The sequence below is a fragment of the Strix aluco genome, chromosome 1 (genome assembly GCF_031877795.1).
Source record: "Strix aluco isolate bStrAlu1 chromosome 1, bStrAlu1.hap1, whole genome shotgun sequence".
NCBI classification, from domain to species: domain Eukaryota; kingdom Metazoa; phylum Chordata; class Aves; order Strigiformes; family Strigidae; genus Strix; species Strix aluco.
The window spans coordinates 57,281,929-57,301,277 of NC_133931.1; the positions used below are offsets into that span (position 1 = coordinate 57,281,929).

The following is a 19,349-nucleotide window of genomic DNA, read 5'->3' on the forward strand; positions in this document are numbered from 1 at the left end:
GGCCTGCAGACACGTTTGCTCCAAGTGTGCAACCATTTAGGGGTGGTAATGAGTTGGACTGCAGCCTGGTATCTGGCAGACCTTCCTACTTCATGACTCACTGTTAATTAAAACCACACTCTTTGCTTATTCCTAGGATAGCGTTACTTACAAATAATTGAGAGTCTCTCACTGCCTTATAGCCTCCTCCTCCCAGTTCTGTTCTGTAGAATATGCTTTTCTGATGGAGATCTGTTTCCCTTAAAGTTGGATGCAGTGTAATGAAGAAAGACATCCATTTTTCAATGAATCCTCGTAGTCCTTAATTTGGATTCTGATACTTTTTCGTATTTCGAATCACATCTCGATCCACAATCAATCTGATCCATTGTACTTTACAGCTGGTTTCTGGAGGCTACTGCCATGATGAAGGACAGCACACAACTGAGCATCACAGACTGCTACTCAACTCCAGGGATTTTTTTGGCATGCCCATATAACAAGTGAAATGTGATGGATTCACACAGCGCCTTGAAAAGGTCACTTTTAGAAGTATGAAAACAATTAACAGGTTTTCTTGTACATAAATTTTAAGAGTAGATAGATTAATGTTTCTTTTTTAATTGAGCCTATTTCCATAGTATTTCACTCTCCCCCCAGGCGAAGGGGTCTGAGAATCACTCAATGTAAATAATTTCATGCAAAAATGTAAAGCTGCAAGACAAACTCTCTGTTTTTGCCTGGAAGTCACAGTGCTGATTTCTTGATTTATAGAGCCATGTGTGGCTAGGCATCTAGCAATCTGAAAAGTCACCTCCCTTATGGCTCTGTTGAGCCTGTTCAAAACAGCTGATGCATTCTTAACAAAATCTTGTACCATGAATCTCGGATGACTGGTGGCAGGGACTCTCAGCAAAAGCTCTTCAACTCTGGAATTGGCTATAGGTCTGGTCTAACAAACCCAGGACTATTTCTCTTGGAGGCACAGTACCAAGCTCAACACTTCTCCTGAAGCATTTGTTTGTAGGGCAGTTATTGCTGCAAATCATTTTGCATTCTCTAATTCAATGGAGTTACAGCATCAGTAGAGAACTGCACCAACACACAGCCACAGGCATCAGTCAGCTAATGCAGAATTCAAAGAACTGATCACTTACTTAGCTTTCCCTTTTACAGTGTACTCTACCAAGAAAGAATTGAAAATTATCGTGTGAAACCCACACAGTTTGGACTCATTTTAGATCATGCCAATATTCTCCCAAATTCAGACACTCAGCTGCATACTCTGCATATGCATTAGGTTCCTTAGAGTCAGTCCTGCCAAATACATATTCCTAGCAGATTCAGCTGCTGCTGCAGCCTCCTCCTAGCTAGCAGAAATGATTCCAGGATGTTATGTGCAGACACCTAGAAAGAGAAAGCTGAAGTTTGGAAAAATGTGTTTAACAGGTATTTAATTTTCCATTCTCTATTTCACTCCATCTTTAAAAAACAAGCAGGTTATTCTGATGCAGATTCATCATTTCAGCTGTGAAGATCAGAATTCCTTAAAGCATTGGGGATCACCTCACACAACAGTAACTATTACGCCTTTTTTTAAAAAATGCCTGTGATAGAGTTCTGAGTGCCACTAAATCTAAATACAGCTGCTGTGTTCACTAAATATTCTGTAATACATACAGTTTACAGAACATAAATAATTTTTTCTGGGTTTTGATGTGAAGAAATAAAATACATTTATGCTGATTTTTATTTGCCCAGCGTCCAGTATCAATATTTCTTTGCAGTCAAAGTTTTATCCTTCTTCTCCCCCACGCTCTTCCTTCGTGGAATATTCTGGCCCATTTAGTTGCACTGGTGGATTCCCCTGAGGTAGCCAGTCTAGGACCAACCCAATTTAAAGCTACACTTTGTGCTACGTAATCAGTGTTTGTTAGCTTGTTTTTTTCCCCTTGCATTCCAGGCAAATGACTATCAAACCCTGCCTGGAAGCCAGCACCCATCCTGTCCAGGAGACCAAGCTCCCTTCGACCCAGACTCCAGGCTCATGCTCACCTCTAAACCAAACACAAAGTGAATATCTGAACATCGTCATTCAGATTCAGAGGAACCTAAGCATGTCCTTTTGTTTCTCATCTGAGTTTCTGCCATCAGCTTACTCCTGTGTTATGCATGTGCATGCTTTCTTTCCAGGAGATCAAGGGCTTCAGAGAAGTCTCTTAGAGCCCACTTTGGTAAAATGTAATTCTTAAGAGAGATGGTCTGAACACAAAACATGTTAATTAGACATACTTCTTAATACTTCAAACGTCTCCCCTTATGGATATAGCCCCAGATTCTAGCCTGCTGCTAAATCCATTTTGCACAGCTCCAACAATAAAGCAGATTTAAAGCTGATAAAACCAGCTTCCAGGAGACACAGCAAAACCTTACGTACACTCATCAGGCAGAGGCCATACACATCCTCCAATGTGTAGTTAAAATCTGCAATCTTCAGGCAATCCTCAGCCGCCAGGAGAGCCCGTAAGAATTACAACTGCAACTCAGTATAAAGCACAGTCCTGATACTGATCTCTCATGTGCTAGAAACTCGACCAGCTTCTGGCAATACCATAATCCAGACAATATGGCAACATGCAGAGAGGCTTTTTTTCCTCTCTATAGTGGCACCAAAATGGGCAGCTGATCCCCCTAAATACTTTATCCACTTCAAAGTGCAATTCCTATTTGAAATAAGCAAGTTGCAACTGTCTCCCCCAAAAATGGAGTTTTGAGAGTAAAGAAAAAAACATTCCACCCATACGTGAAAGAAGACAGAAAATGAGACCCAAGGCACACTAGACAGTCTGATAAAAAACATATTAAGATTAGTAGTAGGAATTTCTCTGCACTCTGGGCTAAATTCCCACTGTGGCTTTTTATATTATAAAATTGTTTCCCTCTTTCTGTGGATTTTTCTGCATTGAGTATCTCTGCCATTCTTTTTCCCACTAGTAAAATACACAGCAAACACCTCAACACTTCCAGTTAAGCCATTCCCAGAAATTATCCTTGAGCTTATTCAGTATGACCACAGTTTTAGATAACTCCTTCCATGAATGTAATACACAGTCTCTCTTGCCTTCTCCTAAGAGTCATTCCTGATAATCACTCAGATGCTGCTGTTATTCTTGGATAACAAGTTTGGAAATATAGATGCTATCTAAGGAACTGAGCAATGCATGTAGCAAAACAACCTTGTCAGACTTAACCACCAGCTCTGGTGAAGAAACAGCTTGTGATCTACTGTCATGATCATTTCTTAACTCAAAACGATCTGAAAAATTCAGTAGCAAACCTACAACTTTTCATATTCCGCTTTGTTTTCTCAAGATAATAACAACTGTAGCTTTTCCACTTTAAAAACAGCTGTTTAGTTTTCTGAAATTAAGTTCACTTCTTAACATATCCAGTCCTCATGAAACCATTTCAGAACATATCTCAGACAGGAATGCCAAAGCTTACTATTAGCTAAAAGTCGTACAGATAGAAATGTGTGTTTGATACCATTTCCTCATTTTCAAATTGCATGTTGCACTGTGCTGCATCCTCGGTTACTGGCTTCTGAAACATGTTGCGGCAGATGAGCCATATTGTCAGACTAGCAATGAACATCCCAATATCTGGTACAAATAGTCTGATCACGTTGCCAGCATCTGCTCCTTTCACACTGTATGGGATGAAAAAAAAACCAAAAAAAACAAAGAAACATTTGTTACTTCTAATGACATTTTCAATTGGAACAGAAAGTTAGCTCAAGGCAAAGAAAAAACACCAAAAATCCAGTAATAAGAAAGCTTTGCAATATATGAAATACGAACATGATCAAGGAACTCTAGACAGACAGGTATTTTTGCTCTCCAGAAGTACAGAATAAGCGGTTATTCACTGGGAGCTCACATACTCATATTTTAGTGATACTTAGCATTTTGATTAACCCAATTCTGAATCCATTTTGTGAAGAGCAACGCAAGGCACGGACTTCAAATTCAACAAGAAAGATTTCAACTGAGTTCCTAGAAGATCCATGTCTATAAATCACAATCCCTTTACTGGCACCCTTTGCAAAGACAACAGCATCCAGCTCTACCAAGAAGGTCAAGCAAAGACAAGATAGCATTCATGTCACCTCTAAGTGTGCCCTAATCATTCCTGCAGACAGAGGAAGAACCAGAAAGTCTGTAATAGTTTAATAGGTTTTATTATGTTAACTGTTAATACGTTTCATTCAGTCAGACTTCTTAAATACCTTTCTGGGTATTTAAGTACTAATATTTAAGTACAAATATTTAAATACTAATTAAACTGTTAGATCCCCACCAAGAAAACCTTTCTTCTCCTCCAAAAGATCTTTAAGACTGGATTAATTTTATGTAGAAAAAAACCTGCATTGCTTCATTGTGCAGATTTAATTGTTTAGGCTGGGAAATATGACTTTATGAGTTTGGATGTGGTGTCTGAATTTGTTTCACTGTTAGAATGGAGAATTTGGATTCAGATTTAGTGGCACAATGAACTGTTTATTAAGCTGCTGCATGGACTTACTGAGCTTTTAACTATTGATGAGAGGATATAATCTTAATTATTTGAAAGTGTACAACATATACCTGCAAATCTTGAAGTTAATACATTTTAAATATGCAGCTCCAATCTTAATTTTAATTTAAGTTTTTATAGGGCTTTAAGTCCATAATCAGTTCTGAGGACAGGTGAGGCATCTGTATAGCTCCTTGGGCATAGGTGAGTGCATTAGACTAGCTCTTCACAGCCTGAACTGGTAGAAAACCTTGGTAGGTTGTTTTATAGATGCAAAAGAAGATATCACCTCTGGCCTTTCTTTATCATAACACTAGCAGCTTTGAAGCCTAAAAAAAGCTATTTGTGAAGGGCTTACCTGCAACTGCTGCAATTAACTGCAGATCTAGAGTATCTAAAAAGTCTCTAATGTGATTATGATAAAACCACTGTCAGGAATCTTGTTGGCCTGCTCATATGCCTTAGATCAAATCCTATATTTCCATCACTGCTTCTGACCCAGCTTTTCCACTGCTGTATATCTTGCAAAATAACATATGCCCAAAGTGGGAATAAAATAAGCGACCAGAAAGCTAGCTATAATGTTTGTTTCAACAGGTACAAATGAATGTATCATGGGAAGCAGTGAGCAATGTGCAGGTATAGAATCATAGAATCATAGAATCATTCAGGTTGGAAAAGACCCTTGGGATCATCGAGTCCAACCATCAGCCCTACTCTACAAAGTTCTCCCCTACACCATATCCCCCAGCATCTCATCTAAACCACCCTTAAACACATCCAGGGATGGTGACTCCACCACCTCCATGGGCAGCCTATTCCACTGTCTGACCACTCTTTCCATGAAAAATTTTTTCCTAATGTCCAGTCTGAACCTCCCCTGTTGGAGTTTAAAGCCATTCCCTCTTGTTCTGTCACTAATCACCTGTGAGAAGATACCAGCACCAACCTCTCTACAATGTCCTTTCAGGTAGCTGTAGAGAGTGATGAGGTCTCCCCTCAGCCTTCTCTTCCTCAAACCGAACAGTCCCAGCTCCCTCAATCTCTCCTCATAGGATCTGTTCTCTAGGCCCTTCACCAGCTTCGTTGCCCTCCTCTGCACTCGCTCCAGCACCTCGATATCCCTCTCGTATTGAGGTGCCCAAAACTGGACACAATACTCAAGGTGTGGCTTCACCAGGTATGAGGATGTTGTCCTGCAGCACAATTATGAAATGGACCCAGAAGTACTACTGAATTGGTTTAAAACAGGAGAGGGAAAATTCAAGCTCTAGTTCTTCCCACGCTCAGAGATAGACACAGAATAAATCAACAAGGTGCTGCCTAAGGAAAACAATTTAAGATTTGAAATTGCAGCTTCTTGTATAAGGAAAAGAAAGAAATTGCAATCATGCAACCAGAAAACTTCCTCCTCTGATGTTCTTTGCTGCTATAGATTAACCCCAAATGGTCATGCGCTATATGGCAGCCAAGTAGCTTGAAAATGTTTTGCTAAAGGCTTTGAGTTGTACTGAAGCAGAGAAAAAAATTAAGTTAGTCATTGAAAGGCTTGTAAAACAGTTAGATGGCAAAGTCCTTGCTGGATTGCTTGCATGTTTCTTGTGCCACTACTTCAAGCAAAGCATGCTGTAGAGTCAGCTGGCATGTGACAGCATAGCCGTTCTGTTTAACATTACAGAAAATACAGGCTTGACATGTGTCAGTTCATGTTGCAGTACCGTAGCTCTTACTGTCACTGAAGATTAGCTAGTCAAGGCACCAAGTCTGTACTTTCTCCTTTGGCAGAAAGCAGTAAAAAGTACATGTTTAATGAACCTAATTCCCAACAACAGCGTACACAGGACTCACAATAACAATAATGAATTAGTTTCACTCATCCCAATCGTTATGCTGAAACCTGCCTATTAATGTGGTTTTACTAAATAAGTGGCAACAAAATCTGAATTGTTGCTTCTGATTGTATCACTCAGGCATTTTTTAGAAAGAGTGGAAAAAAACCCTGAATCTGATATTAGTGTAAGAACAGTGTAAATTTACTAGTGTCATACTGAAAAATGGATCAGATTACTTCTATGTAATACTTCTGTAAGTGAGCTTTTTCTGTACACATGTATGGACTCCCATAAGCACAAGCCCATCAGATTCAACACACACTAACAAATTAAAAGGAGGCAGCCTTCAAATACCAGCGCTTCTCAGTCGCACCAGGTTCTCCTTCCTCACATTGTACTCCCATGGAGCCACGCTGGATCTTCCTTCACGTATCCCACTCCCCAGAACAAGGGGAGACCCCTGTGAGAGCACTGCCTCTGTTGCAGCTCACATTTCTTTCCACTAACCCAAACCAAGTGCTTCTGATCTTTCAAAATAAATCATTTAGCATGTTGTTGTGAAAGATGTAATGTACAGTTCAGGCTAGCAATAGCGAGTCTGAACAGTGATACTTAACCACAGAGCAGGGAAAAATTCTGCACATGAATAGTTTATTCACCAAAACCGGTCACAAATGTATGCTGTCCCCGTCTCCCCATGAAAAAGAAAACAAATTGACCTCAGTGTGATAATTAAAAAGGAAACAAAAGATCACTTGAAAATAGAGAAATGTATATTCTTCTATAAAGCAGAATAATAAACTGCTTCATTCAAGTCCAAGCAATTTGCTCCCCAGTTTTTCACAGCAACAGCTAAAACAAAAATCAGTTATTCCCACTTGTTATCTCTGGCAGTACAAAAAAGAATAGTAAATACTGCAATCATTCCACAAACATTTCTCACTTTATTTGCGCATTCACACATGGTCATATTTTGCATTTGATAACAGTCTATGCATTGTGCTCTTTGCTCCAAAAGAGGCTCTCTAACGATGAAGTTAAAACAGAAGCACAGGAAACCTATTCAGGAGATCTAGAGAAACACCTTTTTTTAATCCCTGCAAGAATCACAGTGTACAATGAATTGGTCATAGACCTTGATCTACAACTAGTACAGCATCATGTATTCACCTAAACTAAATAATTTACCTGCAGGGCAACTTTAATTGTAATAGATACCTCTGACTGAAGCTTACAACTCAGCCAGAAACATGTTCTGAAGTGTAATTACAGTAAATGGCAGCTTTAGTATGCTTTTCCCCCTCTTTCGTTCTTTCTTACAGGATGCAGAAGAAAACAGGACACCTCCCCCCCCCAAAAAAAAGTCAGGGGTTTGAAATGTTTTTCTACCTTCCCTTGACCAAGTAAATTACATTGCACATGTGTTTTAAGACAAGGGACTACTACAGTTAGGGTTGCAAGAGTTCCTCTGTAACAAAAATAAATTTTGTGGGACAAAAGGGATTTCATGACTTTTGCATCAATATGTGAAACTATTTTATCATATCAACAGACCTCTAATACAGCAGGTTCCTCATCAGTCAACCTGTCTTCCTCTGTTGTTTTCAGCCATATGCTTTAAATTTAAGCTTCTTTAGAAAGAGATCATCTTAACTTTCAGTGTTTATACAGAATTTTTCTAGTACTGTGTGACCCTGGTTCATTTCTGAGGTTCACTGGTGCTAAAGAAATTACTAGGCAAAATTTCCCAGTTTATCTGCATTGAGAATAGAGTTAGCTGTAGACATACAGGTTAAAACTGCTCTCTTACTTCATGTACACTCACTAACAGTCAAACAAAAAACAAACACCTTGAAGAAGCGAAGCCAGTATAATTTAAACATTATATTCTTCCCTGGTGTTCTAGAGATCAGAAGCTGATTTTTTGAAAATAAAATTTTGATACCTTTTCTAGAATAACCATTTCTCACAAATTAGAATTACTCATCTACAGAATGCACAAAGCTTTGGTGAATGGTGAAGTGTTAAATACTGATCTGGTCTGATTTCATTTCTTTAGAATGGCAGACACATTATCTTACTCTTTATTTCAGGTTTACAGAATAAAACCAGAAAAGCAGTAGAGCTATTAGAATTCAAATTGGAATGGCTTCAACAGGAAAAAAGTAAAATATATAGTAACACACATGTAAAGCAACATGCATATAATATATAAAATATTTCACACATAGAACAAAAAACAAAAGCCTTCAAACTCTAAACATTTAATATTGTGTTACAAACAAACAAAAAACAGGGAAAAAAACCCCAATCAGTCTTTCTTAAACAGAACTCAAATTAATTCAGCATCAGCAATATATCACAATGTTAAGCTTATGTTAAACAATAAATCAAACAATGCCTCCAGATTAAAGCCCTGTAAAAAGCTTGATTTTATATTGAATACGGGGTGAACAGAGTATTTTAAACTTTATTTTTTACCATAGTTTTAAAAATTTCTCAAAAGCCTTATTCACTGCATACTATACTACCTTTTCTTTTACTTTCTAATTAATTGATTTAATAAAACTGCAATTAGGTAACACTGTATTAACAGTTTACAGATGATAAACTAAGGAAGAGATGCATAGATGCTAATACTTTCCATTCGTCTTGTTTGGTCACTGTGAGACATCTGATATTTCCAAGTGGATCTAATATTTCAGAGTAGTTTACCCATCACTGCAGATGTTTACAGCACAATTCCCATGGGCTTCATCTGCAACTGTAATCACTTGGATTGGAGGTAAGTCAGACCCAAGAATCATAAGCACGATCCCCTGGAAACGTGGACTGGCAGTATCACACAGGTGCTATGCGGTACTGTGAATGATTCATTTGTTTATCACTAGTATCCTCTCTGTGATACAAAAATAGTGGAAACTTTGAGGGTACCAAAGGCTAGCAAGCGGATTGCCTTAGAGATGTGCTTGCTGATCCCTGCTGTAGAAATTGGGTCTTGGGGATGGTTGCAGCCAGAAACAGGTTAAAGAGGCCCCTTGTCCTCTCTCAGTTTGAACTAAGGATGAAATGTCTGCCTCTCTACTTGGCTGGGAAACCGACACTTAACTTGTCTGGGGCTGAGGACTGCGGACCCGGTCTGAGCCACAACCAGCACTTCAGTGAACACAGGACACTCACAGTCTATATTTGACACTCACAATCTATATTCATGATGGCATGACTTGTCCCTACTGGTTCAAAACACAAGTTAGATATGATGTTGGTTCACATGGTAATCTTGATATGACTCTCAGGGCAAACCTCTGCTGTGGGTAAAGTATGTGAGTTGCTGAGCACTGGTAGGTCTGCCTTTAGTGTCTGCCTTTAGTCCTTTCCTTATCTCATGTTTACCCACAAATTGAAAATAAATTATGTTGAAAAAATAAAATACAAACAATAATATTAATATTAATATCCACAGGGCTGTGCATGATCACTCTTAATCCTGCACTGCCTTAACGTGACTGTCCTCTCAGTTTATGCAGAGCATGCCATGTGTTTTACCAAAAATACCTGAAGTTACACTTTGAGAGAATTTTGGTCATGCAAAGTGAAAAAGTGGGAGGAAGAGGGAATCAAAAATGCATAGAAAGCTACTTATAAAAATATTTAGCATGCACTGACCTACCCAACATACAAGTTCAAAGGGCTCCTGAAGTATTTGTAAAATCTTAATCACTGCTTACAAACTATGTCTGCATGGATTCAAAAACCAAAAGTATACTTCGCTTTCTCAGGAAAGATACCTTGCAATGAAGAACACTTTCTGTATTGCAAAAGTGCTTAACCACGTATTAACCAAACATTTGCTTTTCAAACACTGCTATGCACAGAGAGAGCAGCTATTTGAAACTAAATGCACATTGCCAAGTTTTTGGTGCCTCACTGCTTGCATAAAACATTGAACATTAAGAAATTATGGATATGTACAATATGTAAAATGTTGGTTTGTGCCAAGTTTTCTTTTTTAAAGCACCCATTGTTTCTTGTTGTTCATTGACCTTCTAATAAAGGGCAAATTCCAGCTTGCCCAGGGCAGCACGCAGAAGACATAAAATTTAGCTGGGATTTAGCAGCTATCACGCAAAGCACTCAGCTGTGCTATTGCCAGACTCGTGACAGTACAACATCCAGCTTCCTTTGCCCATGTCCCGCAGCTCCAAATGTGGAGCAGGACTGATGTTGCACAGCCAAGGGGAAGTGAGCACATTCCCTTCCACACCCATGGCGCTGCGTGCGCCAGCCCCAACAGTGCTGTGGAAACAAGCAGCCCCTCCACAGCATAAATTATTTCAGATCAAGATGGGAATATGATCCCAGATGGAGGCAGAGCCAAAGTGAGCAGAAGAGACCTGAGGACACTTCAGGTATAGGTACATTTTGGTCTGAAATCTTCAGACTTTCCACTGTGTGTACGTACGTTTCTCACTTGCTTCTCACTTAACGCACACATTGTATAGGGATTTGGCTACAACACTAATTCAGTATTCATTGATCACTATAAAACATGCACAGTTAAATCTGTCCATAATGCTCATAAATTCTTGGTGATTGACAGCAAAGTGTTTACATAAAGGCATACAGATATCCATACGTTCCACAATATTTCTGACTAAAAGAAAGTGCTGAAAAGACTGAAGCAGTGATTATTACAAAACATACTTGCTCCCTCTCTTTGCAGCTTTCACTGTTGGAGCATGAACAGATCATCATTTCAAACTACTTTTTGTTTCATTCTATAGCCAGCATATAATATAATCACAGAAAGTAAAAGACACATCTTTATTTTTCAGTCAGCTGCAGATGAGGAGGGAACAGTATTTCCCCCAATTACAGCAAGCGACATTGTAAATTACTGTCATTTTACAAAGCCAGATTACCCTCAATACAGAGGAAAGGCACGCACCACTAGGAAATGCCATGGTTTGAGCTGGAGTGCCCATCACACATCAGCGAGTGCATGGGGACACCTCCACCCACCACAGCCCCATTCCTAATTCAAAACTATCCAAGTGCTACATTTGCAGGGATGGGACCATTCACCAAGACCCTGAATTCTTCCACATAAAAAAGCTCCCAGTCCACCCTGTCTGCTCTGAATGAGCTCATCCTTCTCTTCAGAGCATCAGGTGGGACAGGACAGAAGGCAACATCTAACCTTCCCCACCGTCACCTGCCTGAAAATCCCAGTGGCTTAGAGGCAAAAGCACATGGGCATTGTGGGAAGCAGGCTCCGGTCATCAGGGGCATATGTGCAACATCTCCCTTTACCCACCAGCTGATTTCCATCAAAACTGGACAGGAGAAACATCCTGATTTACCCTTGGTGCACTCTGTTCAATTCCACAGCATCAAGTCAAAAAAGAAGAGTGGTAGAAATCAGTGGCAAACTAAATGCCACAACACCCTGAGATGGTGCTTCTTATTCTTCTGTAAATGACAAAATTCCTGGGTGGCAAACACCCCATGTACATGTGGGAGGGGAAAGGACTGCACTGCTTGAGAGTATCTGCTCAATGGCTGGGATGTGTGGCTACCAGAGACCTCTCTCAGGTGTGGGAGGCAATTGTGGTGGTGTTTTGCCAGGTGGGAGACTCTGACCTTGGCTAAGCATTGAAAAGGACAGGATTGCTCAGATCCAAATGGGGCAAAAAGGAGCTGAAGTTGAGTGCTCCCACTTTTGCCTCCAAGCTGGGTGCCCTTTGTCAGCACACTGAGCAGGCTGGTCAGACCCTGTACATGGTATGTTAGTACTCCACCGGCCACAGGCTTCCTTGTGTTTCATGTGCCAATTGCTATTTGGAGATCTCCCATGATTTATTCATGAACAAAAACCAACAAAAACAAAATGAAACACAAAGCCAAACCGTTAAGCATGCGTCCTAGAGAGTTTTTGGATACTAATTGCAATGCTGATTGCTCTCCAGATTAAAACAAAGACTGGCTTACATTCTGCTGCTGGTGGGTTTACCACTGTATTGCTCCCAGCTACCACTGTACTGCAGGAGGCTGGGCCGTGCCAAGAAAAACACTGACAACAGTCTCACAACTCAAGTGCTCAAACAACGTAGTCCATAAAATACCTTCTATCAGATGTTCGTTTCCTTTGAATCCCTAGGTTGAATGGCATGAGAAAAGTTAGCCGAAATTAATTTAGCTGAAAAGAAAATAAGCTCAAGGGGTGGCAGGAAACGAGCAACCTAAAAACCTGATGCAAACAGTTGAATAAATAAGATTCCTCCTGAATGGACACAACTTCTGAAAGGACCTTATGCCATTGCTGAGGCAGCCCAGACCATCAGATCAACATGACACAATGACACACTTGAGAGGTGCAAGAATTCTATACGGAAATTACACAATTGTCTGAGCACAGAGAATATTTCTCCTCACTTGCAGTTAGCAAGGAGAACATATCTGACATATAAAATTATTTAGTAATTGTGTATTTAAAATTAAAATTAAAATATAACATTATTTAGTAACTGTGAAGCTTCAGTTAAAGATTGCTCTGCTATCACTTCCTTCCTTCAATTTCATGATATTCCTTTACTTGTCATAGCATCTATTAGTGTGTAGGTACCTAAGTGACATGAGGTTGGTCTTCTTTTTGCAAAGTACTCAGATTACTGTAGCATGCTGTTAGAAAGGACATAGAGTAATAACCATGCAGTTTTTTACTTTTGGTTTCAATGTAGTAGAAATTGATTATTTTCTCATTAAGTTCTTACAAATATCCCTGTTCAACTTTAAGATTCATTCCCCTTTAATCTCATTGGGTTGCTGACTGCACGTGTGCTGCAGTTGCTAGCAGAAAGTAAATTTACCTATTTGATTACAGCCCTGAGCCTCACAATCTCTTATTTGTCTCCCCGGTTTTATCTAAGGCCCACCTGTGTGCATTACTAAGTCTTTTTGGTTTTTTAACCACTGATGTTGCATAAAAAAGACTAAAAGCTGCCACTGTGAGATTTAGGAATTCTCCTGTCATAAATATGCAGCCAGTATAACACTCTTGTGCAGGGGGCTGGCAGAGAAGTATCAGGATGAAAACAGGCATACTGTGCTATGCTAACACTTGCTAGATTGAATGACCCCCTTCCACAGCTTCCTCTTTTGAAATTCATAGAATAGAATAGAATAGAATAGAATAGAATAGAATAGAATAGAATAGAATAGAATAGAATAGAATAGAATAGAATAGAATAATTTCAGTTGGAAGGAACCTACTATGATCATCTAGTCCGAATGCCTGACCAATTCAGGGCTGACCAAAAGTTAAAGCATCTTGTTAAGGGCATCGCCCAAATGCCTTTTAAACACTGACAGGCTTGGGGCATCAACCACCTCTCTAGGAAATGTCCAGTTTAAACCTCCCCCCGTGCAGCTTTGAACCATTCCCATGTGTCCTATCACTGGATACCAGGGAGAAGAGACCAACATCTCCCTCTCCCCTTCCCCTCCTCAGGAAGCTGTAGAGAGCAATCAGGTCACCCCTCAGCCTCCTTTTCTCCAAACTAGACAAGCCCAAAGTCATCAGTCACTCCTCATAGGACACCCTTCCAGTCCTTTCACCACCTTTGTTGCCCTCCTCTGGACATTCAAGGACCTTCACATCCTTCTTAAATTGTGGGGCCCAGAACTGCACACAGTACTCAAGGTGAGGCTGCAATAACACTAAATACAGCAGGAAATACTAGGTGCACCACAGTCTCTTATTTTTTCTGAAAGCATTGATTTTAATTATTGTCATCTTCCTGCCACAGACTACGACGTTGTCTACCTTAAAAATAATCCAGTGTTAACCTATCGGGTTTCAGACTTCTTCTGAACATACTAACAAGAGGAATCATCCTCTTTCTGCTCACTAACTAAAACTGCCCTCACATGGTCATATTATTAATATTGCATATTTAACTGAATGGGCAATCAATGTTTTTCAAATATGCACACAATTGAAACGTGTGCCATGAAAAGCTGCGAAGTTAGAGCCTGTACTGCTCCTAATGAGAGAGGAGTGGGAATGCCATAAAAAGCCTCTCTGACTTCTTCTGTTGGATTTGGAGAGATCACTTCTGCAAAACATCAGCACTGTCAGAGTCCCAGAGTGGAGACAGGACTGAAAGAGCAGCTGGAGCTGAGAGTCTGGTCTATGAGCATGATTTTGCAAAGGGCAATGGCAGCATATGTGTTATTTCTGACTCAGGAGCTCTCCAGATGTCCTCTCCAAACACCTTCACCTAGAATACAGACGAAGAAAGCTGATACACCAGGTAAAAAATCATAATGACACTGCCTGCAATTAACAAAGCTGTATCTCAGATCACATGGATTCCTAAAGCACTGTTTCCTAAAAAAACAAGGCATACCAGACATAATGAAAAGAGATTGACTAGGAGGATGTTTCAGAGACTTCATTAAAAATTAATAGAGATCTTTGTCTTTCAAAGTTTTATCGTCTCTTGGACAGCAAAGAATAGGAGGATAAAGTTCTTTGCTCACTCATTTTGCCATGGAAAGAGAGAGCCAGATGATCAGCTGATACCAATTATAAATTATTGGTCAAGATTACAGAAGGAAATGAAATATGGGGGCAGACTGATCTGATTTCTAGCAGCACTGAACTGGAGCAGATGTGAGCATCAAGTCCTGCATCTCTTCTTTCCTCCCACATGTCTTTTTTTCTCTGAATGGTAGCCCATGAAGGGAAATCTTGGCTTCTCAATAAATTCCCATAATTCATCCAGATTTCACAATAACAGTATATATTCCTTTGCATTCTGACAGTGTGCAGAGGCCACACGAGTCCCCAGTGAACCGGGGGTGTTAACCTCCGCTCCATTTTTCTCATCATACGCTTATGGAAAAGAATATTTACTGGCTGCTTGGAAGAGTCAGTACAGAACATTTACTCATGTCAAAAAAAATGGGAAAAACCCTATACTATGGAGCTCTCTTCCAGGGCTAGATTAATTTTTTCAACACAAATGTTATTTTCTGAAATAAAGAAAACTCACTCATTTCCTTTTTTTTTTTTTTTGATTAATTATTCACCAGTTTACACTACTCTCTCACAATAGCTCACCATTTGTCCAGAGCATTTAATAATAATCTACCTTTTTAATACAAAGTCTACTAAAATTTTCTGTTCATTCAGCTACTTTATTTTTTGTATATAGAAAAGGCCTTCATGTATCTGCTTTTATTTCTCTCAGTTTTCTAGTTACTCTGAGCTCTCCAAAAGAGGTGTATTTGACCACACTTCAAATGTATTTTAGGACTTGTCCACGGTTAGGTTGTTGCAACCAGTGTATCATGATGAACATGCTTTAGATAACAGGGCTAATCAGTTTTTTACTTTAAAAAAATCAGGTTTTTACTTAAAACACTTTATTAGCTGGAAGAAAACTATAAAATGAATACTATAATGGAACCCACAAATGTATTCTTTCACCTTTGAATTATATCAGGCTTTATTTTTATGTCACTGTACAACTTCTTATCCTTGTTTTTTGCATTCATGTGCTTTATTCACTTCACTGACAAGTTTTTAATTTAAAAGTTACAGCTGATTTGACTGTTCATTCACAACTGTATCTGCTATAGCAATGAATCTTTCAGTTGTGCAATCACTTGCCAATGTCATCACACAGCAGGGGGATGCAGTCTAATGGCAAACACACACATACACTTAAGCTACAGGAAGACAGCAAATAAATAAAAAGTAATAAAAGTAGTTTTTTACATGCTGAAGCAGAAGAAAGAAATTTTATGACACTGTAGTGACAGTGGGAGGGGAGGGAAGAAGAGATGACAGACACAGAAGAAAATAGATACGCTGCTGTTTGCAGCAATATGGAACAAATATAAAAAATGTACTACCGTTTCCACCCTGGCAGTTGGGTTGTCTGCAGTTTACAGAATCAGGTGTCTAACAGTCGCTTGATTCATTCTCATAGTGCTCAAATTAGGCTAGTGTACTGGAAACAAGGTAGCTTAAGGCCATTCCCTTTTAAGACTGAGGTGTAGTTACACAATTAGTGTTGCAAGAGTCTTTCACAGCTTAAACGTTACCTTGATAGTTGCCAAAGCCCTACTGGGATTCCTGTGTTTTCCTAAAGTTTCACCTTCTGCAGCTATGTGACTGTGCAAGCCACTAACTTTTCCTTACAAAGATTACACATATCCATTTTCAGCCCTCACAGCTATGAAGAAAAGCTGTGAAATGTGAAGCATCTTCAATCTTAAAAGTTAGAAACCAGAAGAAAAATAACATTAATTTTAAATCATTCCACTTGGAAGTTATTCATGACTATTTTTGGCATCCAATTTTCATCTATTTATTACTCTAAGTATGACAATAGCAGAAAAGCCATGAAATACTTCAGGAAGGGTCTCTTTATATCTGCAAAAGAAGTAATCAATGTAGCAAGGAAATTTTTGTTTCTTGCTAAACAATATTACATACTGAAACATACATATTTTTGTTATCTTCATCTGAGTGTATCTAGTACCAGGCACCTCTTTACAGGCAGGAAAAATAAAGGCATATTGGAAAATATTCGCATTTTTCAAACAGGCCACAAATAAGGGGACAGGTTTTCAGAAATTATAACTATTGACATTCTGTCTGAAAATCAAAATTGGAAATCACTGGCCCAGAAGTTATGGATTTATATTTCCATGCTAAAAACCAAACACTTCCCACCCCTAAACTGACTTCTGTATGTGAGGTCTGTCCTTAATTTATCATGCAGAATTACAAAGTCTCTATAATTAGATAGTCCTAGGGTGCAAAATTTGAATTTCTGTTTTGATCCAAATTGCTTTTGTAGACCTACTGTTAAGGCTGGAATCATGGGACAAGCCCATATTAATTCCTAGTTTGTCCTGGGCTATTAAATTATTCAATTTCCCAAAAGCTATCCACAGGGTTGGAAGCATTGGAAAGTAACTTTATAAAAGTATTTGGCTTGGCTTCTAAATACACCTTTGCTCTACTGTTAGAGAAACACTATGATGTATGTAAAGAACCTTCACCCATGCTGACAAGTAAGTTTCAGGTTTGTTTGAAAGACTTCTCCAAGTGGGGTATATTTCAAAGTTGACTTTTCTTAAAGAACAAAAGATAAAACAGGTACGAAAGTTACAACACAAAGTCATGTCAAAGGTCAGTTCTCCAGGGTGTGGTTTAAGAAAAAGCAACAACTATAAAGTTTCTATAATGCTTAACTACAGGACAGCTCAAAATAAGTTTTACATAGATTTCTCCTCAGTAGTGTTTTCTACTTAAAATCTTATGCAAGCATGAAGGAAGAATGCTTAATGTGCTAAAATTGTTATTTTATTAGGATCAGGCATATTAGGAAGCATAGGACCAAGGCAAAACTATTTTCAGCAAAAGTGGATCTTTTTGGTTAAAAAAAAAAAAAAACGGGAAAAAAAAGGAGTAGTGGATTTTTGGCTTTTGAAATACTGCAGTAGAAATAGGTTTGGGCAGCACTTTCATTTGGAAAATCAGAAGCACAGCGTTGATTCAGTTAAGTTCCCAGCACTTGCAACAGAAAGATTACAGATAAAATGTTCAAGAGTCATAAGGATTCTTGAGTTACAAACCCAACTCCCAAAGTGACTCAGGCACTTGAAAGATGTTATTCTGATGTTTTCAAATAGTTCAGAATGTTAAATTGTTTGATTTTTAATGTTCCCAGAATCCAAGAGTCCCCCTTTTTTAAAGAAAAGAGGCTCTTCACAACCCTTGTGCCAAACTCAGCAAATTGGCCAAAATACGCTTAGGATTGAGCAGTCTCAATATCACTGTAAGCCTCTGTAAGACAGAGTCTCTAGTGAGGAAGTAGGAACACTGGCAAATGTATACTGACACTGATGGTCCTCTATTAGATCTGAAGATAAATCCAGTTCCATCCCCCAGCCTAACTTAAAAACAACCCTAACTTAAAAAAAAAAAAAAAGAAGACAAGAAAAAAGTGGGGAACCTGCCTATTCATAAAGCATCTTGTAATTAATAACACTGATACATTTTTCATCTACACACAGTTGAACTTGAGATTTATCATTGGCATGTCACAGGATTAAGGGATTCGTTATTTGCAAGAGCTCTGCCTCCAGGATGTTTGCATGCCAGATCTTTTGGTGGGTGCACAGGAGGCTGAAGAGGAAGCAGGACTGTCACTCTTCCTGCAAGTAAGTGGCTTCTTGACCTTTAGCCTATCCATGCAGAGGATTAAAACACAGTGGTCACACAACTGTGCTTTATTTGTATAACAAACAATGTGATTTTTCTCTGGACTAACTGGTGTGATATCCACCTTGGATTTTTAATATCTGAATTCTCTCTAAGTTAGAGAATTTTGAATTGTTTAAATTCTAGAGAATTTACTATTCTCTAAAATCTAGTTTATTTATGCCACTAACAATCAATTTTTGCCTTGGTTCTATAATGTTTAACCTCATGAGATATACCCTTGAAGTCTACCGAGTTGCTTATATAATTAAGGATTGTGTGTTTAAAGATCTAGAAATTTCATGTTGCTGCTTTCAGTGTTGTTTAAAAAAGAAGGTGTCAAAGTAGCTGCAATCAACCCAGAGGAAATACCTTTCTTGGCATATTACAGTGATGTACTCTAGAGAACAGCCATGATTACTATAATTATTTTAGGTAGGGAATGTTTATGTTACCATTAAGATAATTACTTATACGGAAAAATGGGGGATTAAAACCTAGAAAATCTCTTAAATCTGTTCAAAACAAATGAAGTTAGTTTAGTGAATGTTTACATATTTCATGGTAGATAATTTTATCGCTTTTTTCAATAAGGACAGCTTTGAGAAAATCCAGTAAGTAAGGAAGCAATTACTAGTCTAAGTGTTTTTAGCCATATGGTGATCATCTCCTGAAAA

The 19,349-nt window shown here is 38.8% G+C and overlaps 1 protein-coding gene across 1 annotated transcript in view; it reads right to left on the reverse strand.

The window, feature by feature from the left end:
* Window positions 1–19,349, reverse strand: part of PIEZO2 (piezo type mechanosensitive ion channel component 2) — a 316,515-nt gene that overhangs the window by 137,046 nt on the left and 160,120 nt on the right. The window contains exon 5 of the mRNA XM_074847751.1: window positions 3,526–3,688. Within this exon, the coding sequence (XP_074703852.1) occupies window positions 3,526–3,688 (163 nt within the window). The remainder of the gene's footprint in view (window positions 1–3,525; window positions 3,689–19,349) is intronic.